Source organism: Balaenoptera ricei, chromosome 1, assembly GCF_028023285.1.
Source record: "Balaenoptera ricei isolate mBalRic1 chromosome 1, mBalRic1.hap2, whole genome shotgun sequence".
Classification (NCBI taxonomy): domain Eukaryota; kingdom Metazoa; phylum Chordata; class Mammalia; order Artiodactyla; family Balaenopteridae; genus Balaenoptera; species Balaenoptera ricei.
Window position 1 is genome coordinate 148,886,092 of NC_082639.1, and position 15,572 is coordinate 148,901,663.

The window sequence follows — 15,572 nt, forward strand, 5'->3', positions numbered from 1 at the left end:
CTAAAGAATTGTTTTTTTGAGTACTTTTTAAGATGTATGGTTTTTTTTAAAGCTTTCCTCTCCCATTTTAAACCTCAGACCAGCTAGAAAACTTGGTCTTATTTAGATAATAAATGTTTAATTTAACTTTAACTTGAAAATTGTAAGCACTTTTTTTTTTAATGAGTAATATAAGTTCATTGCAACCAATTCTTTAACATTTGATTTTATAAGCAAGCATATTTGTCTCTTTTTCAGGCAAACCTAGAATTAATGCAGTTTGAAATTGTTTTAAAATTTTGCATGCCAATTACACTTAGGCCACCTTTGAAAATTTTGAACTTAACCTGTTTTAAGAAACTATGGCCCAAAATAAAATACTATATTCCCAATATCAATGTGTGGACAGTTTACATGCTATAAGACAGATTGCAGTAATATAATTTTACAGCTAGGAGGCAGTCTGGTTAAAGAGTAAAATTCTCCCAGTTCTCATTTGAAAACAATATATTAAGCAGGATCTGGCAGGACTACATATTTAAGTCACGACATTTCCTATGACACTTAAGGCATTCTTCATTGTCATCTGTTTGTAGTTATATAAAGCTACCACTTGTTTCTTGACAAGGAAAGGTAGGTTACTGTTAAAGTGAGCCCTGGTTTTCTACTTGGTCTGTACATTGGTAGCTTTTGAAATCATATCCATTGCTGAAAAAAGTCATTCTTTACACAAAATCTCTATCTTGTTACTTGCATCAGAGTCATGGTTTTGAGCCAAACAATAATTATGTGTTTATGTTAGAAATTGAGCGAAATGTGTGTGTTGAAAGAAGAATGAAATATTCATTATTTACTTAGGTCCAGATTATTTTTTCTAAAAATGACTTAAGGCTATTTACAAAAAGGCATTACAAGTTAAGAAGGTAAAGTAGGTATTAAAAATGAGAACAAGGCAAAGGGAAAATGAAAAAGAAAGCAGGATGGAGTTGGTGGTGAGGTTAGTACAGAAAATGTGTATCTTAATGTCCTACACATGCTTGATTAGGGGGCTACATCATGTAAGATGAAGTCAGTGGTGAGATTAGTACAGAAATGAATGCTATCACGACCTATACACTTGATGTAGGTGAGCCACTAATTTGGCTCTGTAAACTTGCATGAAAAAGGGAAAAATTGTTCAGAAAATTCAGTACTTGTAAGGTTAAAACAAACAAGAAAAACAACTTCTGAGACCAGGGGCAAAATTATCTCCTAGGTATTCCTTCATAGGACAGTGGATAATATAAGAATGTATAATCAACAATGTCTTCACATTGAAGGCAGAGGTGAGTTTATATTTCATGGGAGTATCATTTATGTCCCTTGCAGAGGCCTTAGGTATTGAGTTAAAGAATTCAGTAAGCAATTTTGTGCGAGATAAATTAGAAAATGAAAAGACCTTTTAAGATTTTATTTCTTTTGGCATATGCTTTCATATACTTATACAGTATTTATCACTGATACCAGTGACAGACCTGTCTAAATATTGATATTGTTTCTTCTCCTTTTAGATTCTGAAAAAGAGTTCCACATCCTCCCTCACCGAGTTTTTGTCCCCATTCCGGGATCCACTGTAATGTTATGTGATTATAAATTTGGTGATGAGTCAGCTGAAGAAATAAGAGACCATTTTATAGAGATGTTAGATCATATGATTCAAATAGAAGATTTGGAAATTGCAGAGGAAATAAACACAGGTAATTATATGAGGTTATTTAAGAACCAGATTAGACTATAGCTGAGGTTACCTATGGGACATCTAGTTTAAGTATCATGTCTTTAGATTTCCTTAAAGCTAGTTCTGTTTGATACTTTCGAGGCATTTAAAAATGTGTCTTTTTTTCTACACAGTATATAAACATGCAGTGTTTTCCTGGAAAATTGTATCAAAATTTAAGATACTTTAGATTTTTCCAAGCCTAGCAAGTAGATCTTCATAAAATAAGTTCAGTCTTAAACAGGTAGAAATATATAGCTTTAAGGGATTTCTTTTGTTATGAGAGAAGTTTTCTCAAAATCTGTTATTTTAATTATTTGGTTAAGCATCAAGTTGCAGAAGTTTTTTTAAACACTCTATTAAACATCTCCATACTATTTGCTGTTATTTTCCTGTCCCCTTCATTATAATTGGGATACTAATCTAAAATGGGCAGTTCCAAAAATTAGATCAAGATTATTTTTACAGAGCATAGATTTGCCATACTATGTAATTGTGTAACACATATTCTTCCCCTAACCATTATTTTCATATTTCATCTTACATTTTAAAAGGTTTTTTTTGTTTTGCTTTGCTTTGCTTTGTTTTTGTTTCTAGTGAGAGTAGGATATGAAAGCGTGTCTATAAATGTGTATGACAGTCTTCCTGAAACATTTTAAAAATATGTGGTAAAGGTAGTTATTTGCAAGTATCCATAAATATTGAGTATCTAGCCATTTATCAGTCTTGAAATTTCTGATATCATAGTAGAAAGTCTTTAGGTTACTTCTGAATATAAATGTTTATGAAATTTGAATATAACCATTTTTAAGTCCTTTTTCTAATTCTAATTTCTTAGTTATTCTTCTGTTGCTTAACTAATTCTCATTCCCCACAAGAGTAGAGTGATTGAGTCCTGTTGTTTCTATGGTGAATCAAGTAAGTATTTGGTTGGTGAATTTCAAATCTGTCAGTAAAGCCTCAGGTTAGTTGGAGATCACCAGGCTTGTTTTTTCAACAACTCCAAGTTCATATTAATCATGTGGAATAGTAAGTTTGTTTTAAAGGGGAAAAAAAAAAACCCTCGAAATTGCTCAGTAAAAGATGTTAAAGCTGCAGCTATGTTTCAGTCCTCTGAAAACTAATATTTTTAAAGGTATAGCTATAGCATATTCTCTAAGTGATAGATTTTGGAGTAGACTGGTAGAAATGTTTGCTACTTTGTGAAATATGTTTTTCCAGATTAGCGACTATGCTATTTCTGCCAACCAATCTTAGAGTCATGAGGGCAGAGATTTTTGTTTGCTTTTGTTTACTTCTGTCACTAGTGCCTAACAGTAGTTCTTGACCAACTCTATTGTTGATAACTTGAATTAGTTTTACGTGGGATCATTAGAGTTGACCTGGTTCATCCTCTTTCATATAATACTGAAATCTATGGGTATTTAGACTTTTTTCTTCCTTATTCTGAATTCCAGTCTGCCTTCCTGAAACCTCTACTTTTTCAGTAATCTGGAGCAATTAAACATGAGTACAGTTGACACTTGAACAGTACAGGAGCTAGGGGCACTGACTTCCATGTGGTCGAAAATTCATGTATAATTTTGCAGTTGGCCCTCCATATCCGCAGTTCTACATCCACAGATTCAGCCAACCGTGGATTGTGTAGTACTGTAGTATGTATTTATTGAAAAAAATCCAAGTATAAGTAGACCTGTGCATTTCAAACCCATGTTGTTCAAGTGTCAACTGTACTGCTTCTTTATTGAGGCCTTGCTGTAAGTTTACATTGAGGGCAGTTGTCATGTTCTAAATATTTCAAAGCCAAATACTCCCATATACCTTTAACTGTTCTCATTATTACAGTTTCTAGACCTCATTTTTCCTTACCACCTTGTTTACCTTTCTTTAGGTTAGGAATTTTTAACCTGTGGTGTCCAAAATTTTTGGGTCATAGTTGGCTATCAGGAGATCCCTAAACCGCTTGAACATAATTGTATAATTTTTTTCTGGGGGAAAGATCTATAGCTTTCAAAGGGTTGGTGACCTAAGAAGGATTAAAAACTGCTTTTTAAAATATCAGTATAGTCTGGCTTGCCTTTCTTGAAATATGTTACCCTGAATTGAACCTAATACTCTAATAATATTAGCTATTGTTTTTAACGAACCTGCTATGTGCTGGGCACCGTTTTAAGAGCCTTACAGATGCTAAATCATTTAGTCCTTATAAGAACCCTATAATGATTATTATACTATTGTTAGCTCAGTTTTCCCAATAAGAGAATTGAGGCTCAGAAAGGTCAAGTAATTTTTTCAGGGTTACATAGCTAATAAATGGTGGAGCTGGAATTTAAACTTAGGCAGTTTGGTTTTAGAGTCTGTGCTTTTTTTCCGACAGTTTTGTTTTACTGCCTTTCTGTGACACTTAACCAGGTCAGACTATAGGGTTATTACTTTCCATGATCTAGGTACTTATTTTAGCCTACCCTCTTAATTCCATCATTTAAAACAATTTTTTTAACTTAAATAAATGATGTTACATCATCCTCATTTAATTTCATCTTATGCAGTGTAATTTCTCACTTGTTGGCTAGAAGCTTGGATCTGTTATCATATATAGTTTTCATATTCTTTTGAATTATTTGTCACACTTTTAGTGCATATTACATTGCTGAATTAAGTATGACTAAGGGAAGCACTGTATGCAAAACTTGGCCCATTCACAACTTTTTAAAAATCAGATATAGGGCTTCCCTGGTGGCGCAGTGGTTGGGAGTCTGCCTGCTAATGCAGGGGACACGGGTTCGAGCCCTGGTCTGGGAAGATCCCACATGCCGCGGAGCGGCTGGGCCCGTGAGCCACAATTACTGAGCTTGCAAGTCTGGAGCCTGTGCTCTGCAACAAGAGAGGCCGCTATAGTGAGAGGCCCGCGCACCGTGATGAAGAGTGGCCCCCACTTGCCACAACTAGAGAAAGCCCTCGCACAGAAACGAAGACCCAACACAGCCATAAATAAATAAATTAAAAAAAAAAAACTTATAAAAAAAATCAGATATAAAAGAATAGGAAGAGAGAGATTTCATTTAGATTTTTTTAAGACTACCATCTGTCTGAAATATTTTTATCTTGTTTAATTTTATGTCATATTTTAAACATAAGCATTTATAGACTAGTTTGTATTTTATTCAGTACTTTATAAGTTATACTTTAAAAATAGTTATAGTTATTAATATCAATTAATAACAGATTAATATCCATTGTTTAAATTGCTAAGACAGGTTAAAATAAAAATCCAAGTAGCTTTCACCACTGTAATACATTCCTAAGGAGGCAACTATGGCAGCCTTGCTTGACAGCCTCCCCCAAATAAAACTAAAACCTAATAAATTAAAACCCGTATGAAACAATTTTATATTGCATTTCAGCAAACATTTATTGATTTTTCCATAAGAGTCACAAGGAAAGGGACTTTTCCTTTCTTGCTCACTGCTGTCATTTCTAGCACTTTCCTAAGAACCTAGCCTTAACACATTGTAGGTAATCAGTAAATATTTGTTGACTGAAAAAATTATTGATTTTTGTCAGTCCTAGGGTTTGGGGACCAAAATTCAATAAGATACTGATCCTGTCTTCAAGGAGCTAAATAGTATTTTTTTTAACCTGTGTAGATACTTTTATGTGCCCAGACTAGGTGAGTTCCTCCATTATACTTAATCATAGTTTTTTGCTGCTTTTTTGCATTAGTTTCCATTCTTGTAATTATTGAACTCATCAGTTGCATGTTTAATATTAATCTTTCATATTAGACTGCAAGTTTCTCGAGAGTATTTATTTCTCTGTCTGAATTCCATGCCTAAAACATGATAGGCATTCATAAATATTTGTTCCTAACTGACTTGACATATACTGAATTGGTCATTTTTAGGAAACTATAGCACAGCTTTTTTTAATACTTATTTTATGCTTGAAAAATTGTAAGCTTATGCCTAGCGAGATATAAGGTTTTTAAGGTTTGTGTAGTGCACTACACTGAACATGATGAAGATTCTAAAAGGATATAATGGTCATAGCTCTATGGCTCAATAGTTCAGAACATTTTAAGGGATATAGAACATTAAAAACATATGACAACATGTAACACTAATTGTTGCCCCGTAAATATTCCAGTTTATAGCATTTATTATGTCTATTTGTTAGATGTTTATTAAGCATTTGCTCTGTTCAAGGTAGTGTTATAGATGACAAGTCAATGGCCAGATTCCTTTCCTCAAGAAGCCTATAATCTGACTTGGAAGATAGAATTGTATGCATTATTAATTATTGCAGGGCATGTAGTAAGTTCCAAAGAGTAACTAAGAACTCAAGAACATCAAGATTAATGATCATAATTTTAGGGTCTCTAGTGATTTGGCTAATAATTCAATCAGAAAAAAATATTTTGATGGTAGGTTAGCAATAACCTGTAATCTATAGTAAGAAAGGTTTGACATTAGTATTTTCAAATTTTAGTAAATTCTTTCCATTTTTTCTTTCTTTATTATTACTATTATATTTCACTTTAACTAGAGGTTAGTTCCATAATAGGGGAATGAACAGAGAATTATCAGAACATTTAGCACAGGCATTATCCCTGGAGGTGATTCAGAGAAAGCTTCTCAGAGCAGGTAACATTTGAGTTCATTTTCAAGGATGAATACAGTAAAAGTAACTCTAAGCTGTTTAGGAATTGAACATTGGCATCAGATTTATTGTGGCCAAGAATAAGACTTGTCTAGAATTATATTATTTTTGCTTCATCAAGTATTTGTTGAATTAGAAGGAATGATATAGTTATTTAGTAGTAAAATAACACATTCCAAATTATGGGATAGGGTAAAAACATAAACATTTTTTTTTTTTTAAGTTTTAATTTATTGATTGCTTGATTGCTTGATTGCTATGTTGGGTCTTCGTTTCTGTGCTAGGGCTTTCTCTAGTTGCGGCAAGCGGGGGCCACTCTTCATCGCAGTGCGCGGGCCTCTCACTATCGTGGCCTCTCTTGTTGCGGAGCACAGGCTCCAGACGTGCAGGCTCAGTAGTTGTGGCTCACGGGTCTAGTTGCTCCGCGGCATGTGGGATCTTCCCAGACCAGGGCGCGAACCCGTGTCCCCTGCATTAGCAGGCAGATTCTCAACCACTGCGCCACCAGGGAAGCCCCATAAACATTTTAATAGAAAAATTAAGTGCTTTTACATATACATTCTGTTGGTTTAGAATTATGTTCACTTTTGCATTTATTCTTTCATTTATTCAAAAATATTAGATGCATAATTTTACCAAGATGTTTTAGCTGGCTGAGTCCAGGTCTTCCACTTACAGCTGTGTAACCTTGAACAAGTCCTCTCTGAACCCCAAATTCTTTTGGTGTTGGTACTAGAATTTAGTAAAAATGTTAGGGAAAATACTTTCTAAACAGAAAGAGATATAGAAATGTAAGGTGATATTTACTAGGGTTATTATAAAACTTTTAAATAATGGACCTTCTGAATTATAATGAAAAACATTAAAGTATAAGAGTAATGCTATGTAGTGTGCATAGATTTTGCTAATTATTTGAAATTAGGGTTTCCAGGTAAAATAAACCATGAAAAGTGGAGTTCAAATGTTCAAATTCAAACTTGAAATCAATTACTGTACATTTAGGATTGTTAAACTTGTTATAAGTATCTAGCTTTATTTTCCAAGTATTTGATGTTATTATTTGCTTGATTATTTAATTATTTCTGTTCTGTAATGTAGTTGCCAAGTAGTTGCTGTGTTTAAAATACGTATTTTGCCAAGTAAGTATTTTAAAATAACATACTTTGAAATGACTTAAGGGATGAAGAACAATTTGTTTGTCAAAATGACTCACTTAAGGTGAGGGATAACTATGGCTTTAAAATTTCTTAAATGTATTAGTCATCTCCTGGTAGATATTAACTTAATAATTCAGATGTACTTTATCCACAGTATCAGCAAATTTGGAGACACACCTTTAAAATCTGGTGAAACCCATCTTTGCCAATTCTGTCTTGATATCAGAGGTGAAATTAATTTTCATTGCTTGGTTAAACATTGATAATTTAATTATAAAGAAAAAAAAGTAATGCTGAAGATGTATTTTAATGGCTGTCTAGTGAAACCTCATTAACTTAGGATTTAGGGATCTGGAAGATGACACCTAACTAAGGAGTTCAAGTGCTAATATTTCATTTTAAGCTTCTAAATAGTCCTACCTATCAGCAGCTTGGAATGAAATTGACTATATGTACAACTTAGCGTGCATTCATCATGGCCCTTGTCTTCTCCTTTGTTGACAGTTGCTTAAGAAAGGTTGCTTTCTTACATGAATAATTTGAGATTTGTCTGCAGTTAAAATTACCTGGTTTTAAGGAATGGTTAAGATCTAATTTCCTATTGAATCACATGTTATTTGCATTTAAAGTTCAGATGACATTAAGGTATTGGTAAAAATGACAGTATCTGAGATTTGAATTAAGTTCTACGTGGCCCCACCAAAAACAGACACAAACAAATTGTTATGGTAGGATTTATTCATCCTTGAAAAATGCTCTGCTTCAGTAAAATTGTCTCAGCTTTGTATCAAATCAATATGATTTTGAATGACAGATTTTAAAATGGAAATAGCAGAGCAATGGAATGTCTTTTTTTAATAGAAGTAAATTGTTTATACAGTGGACTTGACCTCTTAGAGCATGCTCTTCTTCACAAATAACAAATCAGTATTAAATGTGTGAGTAATATGTCATGACAAATAAAACCATTTTTGTGCTCTTTATCTATAGGTACTCAAGTAAAAAAGTAAAAAATTTCCTGTCGCAAATAAGTATAATTCATGCTTCATCCATTATTTTTGTTTTTATCTGAGATAAGGATTTTAGTGGCCCAAAGAAAAAGCTTTTTAGCAGTGATATTTGCTAAAAGAAAAAGCCAAAGTTCTGTGTGTGTGTGAGTGTATGTTTTTAAAATGAATAAAATTGTACTCTCCATTCAACTTTTAGACATATGGATGAAGTTAGGGGAAATTTTAAGCTGGTAGTCTAGAAGTAAAGTGTTACGGCCCCCGAGAAAACTGGATGCTGTAGAAATATGGAAGACTGAATAATTCTGGAGACAGTTCATGAGAATTTGTTGGCCTTTGTGACTAGTTTGATATGGGAGTAGAACAAAAGAGAAAAACATTTTGTGTTTGTTTTTAAAGTACTTTAGTCATATGCTCAAAGAGGGAAAAAAAGACAGTTTTGCCCTTGATTCTAATGAGGTGGCTACTAAGGATTATTTCTCAAAATGACAAACTTTTCTTCAGGGGAAGTTGATGAGAAGCAGGCAAATGTTTTTTCATCCATTTCGGTACCACAGATAATTATTTCAGTAAGTTATGCGTCATCCTTGTGAGCACATCTGCATGTGCCAGTATGTTGGGATACAAAGATGTCTATAAAAGATATTTTAAATCCAAGCAATAAGCTATTTTACTTTGAATTTAAACAGTAGTATTTACTGTGTCACTCTGTGGTTCTCTTCTCTTCTTTGTAAATAAAGGGATCAACGTGAAGTTCAGTTGACCCTTGAACAACATGGGGGTTAGGGGCACTGACCCTCGCGCAGTCGAAAATCCACATACAGCTTCAGTTGGCTTTCCATATGGGCAGTTCCCCATCCATGGATTCAACTAACCATGGATCATATAGTATGTATTTAGTGAAAAAAAATTTGCGTATAAGTAAGTGGATCCACGCAGTTCAAACCCATGTTGTTTAAGGATCAACTGCAGTTGTTTTCAAACATAGTTCCCTCGAGTTCTATAGAACAGCACTCTGCTGTCACCTCTTAGGGGAAGGAGGGAATCTGGCTCCAGGAGCCCTTCATCCCTGCTTCAACCAGAGTAATTCTGCTTTCATCAATTTTACATACTGGGATTTTCTGTCAGATTTTCTAGCACTAATTAAAAAAAAGAAAACCATTGGTCTATGTGATCCCTAAGGATGTTTTCAGTTCAGACACTTTTAGTCAGTGTTAAATAAATTCAGCTTGGCTAACCTACACAAATTATTGTCACCATAATGAAGTAGAAAGAGAACTTGTATTTGAATCCTCATTCTGTTGCCTATGACCCTCAAATATGCACTTCATGTCCCAGGTTTTATTTTCCAACTATAAATGAGATAATGTACTTACTTTGCTTAACATTGAATTGTTTTAAGGTCAAACTTATGGTCCCAATTTGCTTATGTAATTCAGGTTAGATCAAGAGTCAGCAAACTTTTTCTGTATAGGGCTAACTAGTAAATATTTTAGGCTTTTCAGGGCATGTAAGGTCTGACCCATGGGCTGCACTTTGGCCCATGGCTACAGTTTGCTGATCCCTACTTTTATTATTACTGATTACTTAAAATTATTAATTGCCAAAACCATCAATAAGAATATTATAAATTAATCCCAATTAAGAGCAAAATTTACCCTGTTCTATCTAGTTTGATTTTTGGTATCATTTATCTCCACTACCATATAGTAATCAGATTATAATTTGTGGGAGTCATTCAGAACTGGCTCTGTGGCTCCTTGGTTTTGATCAGTTATAAAAGTACATAAATTATTTTTTTTTAAGATAGAAGCTGAGGTCATTGCATTGAATCGTTCTTTTCTTTTTTTTAAATTTTATTTATTTTTGGCTACATTGGGTCTTCATTGCTGGACGCAGGCTTTCTCTAGTTGTGGAGAGTGTGGGCTACTCTTCGTTGTGGTGCGCAGGCTTCTCATTACGGTGGCTTCTCTTGTTGCAGAGCACGGGCTCTAGCTGCGCATGCCTCAGTAGTTGTGGCACGTGGGGTCAGTAGTTGTGGCTCACGGGCTCTAGAGTGCAGGCTCAGTAGTTGTGACACACAGGGCTAGTTGCTTTGCGGCATGTGGGATCTTCCTGGCCCAGGGCTTGAACCCGTGTCCTCTGCATTGTCAGGTGGATTCTTAACCACTGTGCCACCAGGGAAGTCCCCATAAAGTATTTTAAAAAGTACATCAGTTTGATATATAGTCCATGAAATTTAATTCACCTGCACTTGATAAAGAGCAAGTTTAAAAAGTCAAGTTGAAAAAAAAAAAAAAAAGTCAAGTTGAAGGAAAATGGAGCTCACTGTATGTTTTTTATAATGTTCTTTAAAACTCATTTTTTTTTTTGTTTTAAACATCTTTATTGAAGTATAATTGCCTTACAATGGTGTGTTAGCTTCTGCTTTATAACAAAGTGAATCAGTTATACATTACAATATGTTCCCATTTCTCTTCCCTCATGCATCTCCCTCCCTCCCACCCTCCCCATCCCACCCCTCTAGGTGGTCACAAAGCACCGAGCTGATCTCCCTGTGCCATGCGGCTGCTTCCCACTAGTTATCTATTTTACATTTGGTAGTGTATATATGTCCATGACACTCTCTTACCCTGTCACATCTCACCCCACCCCCTCCCCATATCCTCAAGTCCATTCTCTAGTAGGTCTGTGTCTTTATTCCCATCTTGCCACTAGGTTCTACCCTGAGAAAACCATAGGTCAAAAAGAGTCATGTACCAAAATGTTCATTGCAGCTCTATTTAAAACTCATTTTTAAGCGGTAATTCTCATTTTATTTAGGATTTATTTTTATTATCCTCTTGCAGCCTGTGTAAGTTCCTCTATGAATACTGAAGCATCATTGGACAACACAGATGATGAACCACCAAAACAGCCAATTAAAACTACAATAGTGTTGAAAATTCAGCAAAACATAGGTATTATATTTCTTCTATAACATTGAAAAGATGGTATTTTGGATTTGAGTTTTCTTCTTTAAAATTATTTTCATTTCATTTCTTAAAAGAGCTAGATTAAGCTAGTATTTATTCAGTATTATGGAAAGTGGTACGCCCTAAGAGATAGAAAGATTTATAAATAAAGCGTTGTCTCAAGTGCCCTAAAAGATGACACTTCCTATTAAATGTTTTGGTGTTTTTAGAAGAAAAACATGTTGAGTTTTGGGAATCAATTAGTATAGTAGGGCCAGTGTTTTCCAAACTGGTGTTCCCAGGATTGCTATTGTGGAAGATTTTGATAGGTGCTCTATGAAAAAAGTCAAATTCAAGTCTGGAAATTCTAATGCATTTTAGTATTTTAAAGACTCCAAGAAGTGTGACAGTCACTCTAACATTTTTCAGACTTATTGATCAAAGAACATGTAGACTGTTGTTTAGTTGAATGCCAATTTGAGAAATGCTTTATAAGCATTAAGATTTTTGACTGACTGAGAGAAGCCAGAAACTTTGGTTATTTTTCATGTCACTTACTCATAAGTTAATTACCTAAATTCTTTGTACCTAAGTGTGTGTGTGTGTGTGTGTGTGTGTGTGTGTGTGTCTGGACTACTATGGTCAGTTTTGTTTTTGTTGTTGTTTTTTAACTTAAAATACTCAGGAAAAAAAAGTAAAAGTTACCAACCCAAGCTTAATAATTCTTAGATTTTAGTTTTTGTAGTTTTCAATAGCTATATAAATGACTTCACATGGTAATTATTGAGGACTCCTGCCCATTGGAGATGTCTTTTTGGATTAAGCTAAGTAGCATGAGACAGCTGAAATGTCAGTATAAATATTTATAGAAGCCTTTTTAAGTATGTATTAGTTTGTCTCTTAGATGTGTGTGAGTGCACTCATGTGTATAAGAAAGATACGTTTTTATTTTAAGGTGTTACGAAGGTGGTGAAGTATATGATTACCAGTCCAACTTTGTAAAATATAATTTTCAACCTATTGCTATATTTTCCTCTAAAACTTTGCTGGCTTTTCATGCCTGTATATGTGTGTGTGTAAGTATATGTATTTGTGTGTGTGTGTTGTTATTGTTGTTTAGGCCCATCAGTTACCAGCATTTCAAAGCCTAGAATCACTTAAGCCTTTCTTTTGCTCATTCCATTTCCATTTGTTTTGTGTTTGTTTTACTTTTAGGTGTGATTGCAGCATTTGCAGTTGCAGCCCTTGCTGCGGGTATCTCCTTTCATTACTTCAGTGATTAGGGTGAGGCACAAAGAACTTCCTGATCATCCAGAGAACACTGACCAACAATTATGAATAATAATGATGCAAACAATCCATCTGCGTCTAAGACAATAGCAGTCAGATCTGCTGCCATAATGCCTATTAGGTGTGTTTCTGACTAAAATGAAATCACCAGCTGCCTTGTTTAGCCCTGCTTATATTATAGGCGGCTCAGGCTTCCAAGAATAAAGTTAATGAATCTAGATGGAAGTTGCATGTAAAAAATCGTTATTATCTATTTTTTAAAATGTTCAAAATGATGGTTTATTTTCATAGATTTTAGTCCTGTTGACCTGAACCACATATTGATCAGGACATTGGAAATTTGAATAGTCAGGGTTGACTGAATATCTTAGTAATAGAACAATAGGAGAAATTTCTACAAAGTGGGGCAAAAACTTATTGGATAAGTTCATAGTTTAGGACCTCTCTATACTCAGTTCCAAAATACTGATTGAATTCCAATTGAGGGCTAGGAAACCTCTCCATACCTCTTGAATCAGCAAGGATTGTCATAAATCATCAGCTTTCTCTGGTTAGTATATCATAACCTAATATATTAAATAAGACTTTTGCTTCCAGTAATATATTAGGTACTGCAAAACAACTAGATCCTGAATAAAATCTCCTTTTGAATACATTAATAGGCTCAAAGAAAGTAGGGGAAATCTCCAAGAACTACACCTCTATTTTTTCTCCCTGACAAAATGAACACATTTTGATCTGGAAATTGTGAAAACTATATTAAGCATAAGGTTGACAGTGATTGCGTGGGTGACAAATACCAATTGCAGCACCGCCATATGCAGTTTTCCTTAGACCGGAAACAAGGAGATATATCTGAATCTGAGATGTCCCATCCAGGACAGCTGAAGTGGGCCTCAGTTTGTAATACCCTATAGTTCCTGGCAGAAACAAGATATAGGCCCCAGATTCCCATAGATTAAGATAAGCAATATTATTCATAGCTGGAGATCACCAGGTGCAAGTTGAAACTAGCTAGCTTGAGAAAGAACCTGTAGATATAAACTTTGGACTCAGTTTTCCAAGGTTTTATCATCCACATACATGAGGATGGAACCACAGACAGATCTGAAAAAGAAACAAGTGGAACTGCTTGATGAGAAATACGTTACTTGCAATTAAAAAAAAAAAAATCCCTTAGACATGTTGAATATCATATTAGACTCAGCTGAAGAGACAATACATAAACTGGAAGCTAGATATAAAGAAATTATCCACTGTGCAGCAAGGAGAAACAAGGTGCTAGAAAATATAAATATTAAGGAAAAGATAAGAGATACAGAAGGAAGAATTAGGAATACTAGAAGTACCAGCAGAAGAGAATAGAGAGGATGGAGGAGTGGCAATATTTGAAGAGATAACAGAATTTTCCACATTTGTTGGAAAAACACGAATTCATAAGTTCAGGAAGCACAATGTATCCCAAGCATATATAGATAAAATCCAAGCCTAAACCCAGTGTAGTATAGCTGTGAGATACCAAACAGAGGATTCTTAAAGCAATCAAAGGGGGAAAAATATTATCAGTGAAGGCAAGACAGATACTTCAGAAAGCTTCTCAATAGCAACAATGTACTCCAAAGGTGGTAGAATAGTGCCTTCACAATTCTGAGAAAAACAAATTATCATCTTGGAATTTGTATGAAGCAAAACTGAAATAAAGACATATTCAAGTGAAAAACAGATTTTACCATCAGTGGAACTTCTTTAAAGAAATTGCAAAAGGATTATCTTCAAGAAGGAAAATGATTCCAAAAGGATGATCTGAAATTGAAGAACTAGTAAGCAAATAAATGAAAAACATGTAAATCAAAAGTGTTGTTTGTATAAAACAATCGTAATGAAAGAAGTGTTTATAAGAAGCAAGATTGTAACTAAATAAAACTAAATAAACGTTTTATGCAACATTAATGTGGACTTTTAAAATAGGATATAATTGAAAAACTGGACAGTAGTTTATAAGATGGGGGGGTGATTAGAATTAAAGTGTTCTGAAGTATTTTATTATTCAGAAAATGGGTTAAGGTACTGTTTAACATTGAAATTATGTTAAATATGTGTAGTAAAATTTCAAGTGTAACTGCTAAATAATAGATATGGGATGAATCATTCCAAAGAAAAAAGTTAAAAATATGGAATAAGAAGACAATACCTCAATACAAAAAAAGGGAAAGAAATTAGGGTGGGGGAAGTACAAAATTAGTAAGATAAATAGTAACAAGTCAAATAATTAAAATAACTGTGAATAGGCTAAACCCAGTTAAAAACATTGATTCAGTTTTTTAAAAATCAGCTATAGGCTGATATGGGATTTTTTAAAGGATGAAAAAACTGCACTAGGCAAATAGCAAAAGAAAACTTACATAGCTTTGGTGCTATCAACTCAAAATTAGACTTTATGATAGTATTATTAAAGATGGAGAAGGCCACTAAATAATGGTAAAAGGATCAATTTATTAGGAATATATACAATTCTAGATTTGTATATGCTTTATAAAATGGCCTCAAAATGTATAAACTCTAGGGCTGAACGAACAAATTGAACAGGTGATTTTAACAGCTCTCAATTACTAATAAATCAACCAGACAAAAAATGAATGAAAACACAGTTTTGAATGATGCAATTAACAATGTTGATTTGATGAACATATTTAGAATAATCAACAGAATATTCTTAAGCATTGTGTATTAGCAAAAATTGACCATGTATTAGGCATGAAGTAAGTTACAA

At 33.9% G+C, this 15,572-nt stretch overlaps 1 protein-coding gene across 3 annotated transcripts in view; it reads left to right on the forward strand.

Annotated features, from left to right (window-relative positions):
* The window catches only part of ODR4 (odr-4 GPCR localization factor homolog), a 40,820-nt gene extending 26,118 nt beyond the window's left edge, over window positions 1–14,702 (forward strand). For 2 of the 3 annotated variants that reach the window (XM_059938074.1, XM_059938065.1), the window contains 3 exons: window positions 1,528–1,715; window positions 11,408–11,518; window positions 12,728–14,702. In XM_059938074.1, coding sequence (XP_059794057.1) covers window positions 1,528–1,715; window positions 11,408–11,518; window positions 12,728–12,795 — 367 coding nt within the window. In that variant the 3' untranslated portion in view covers window positions 12,796–14,702. Of the gene's footprint in view, window positions 1–1,527; window positions 1,716–11,407; window positions 11,519–12,727 lie in introns of those variants that run through there. The other variant, XM_059938082.1, reaches the window with a different exon arrangement.
* The last annotated feature ends 870 nt before the right edge of the window (window positions 14,703–15,572 follow it).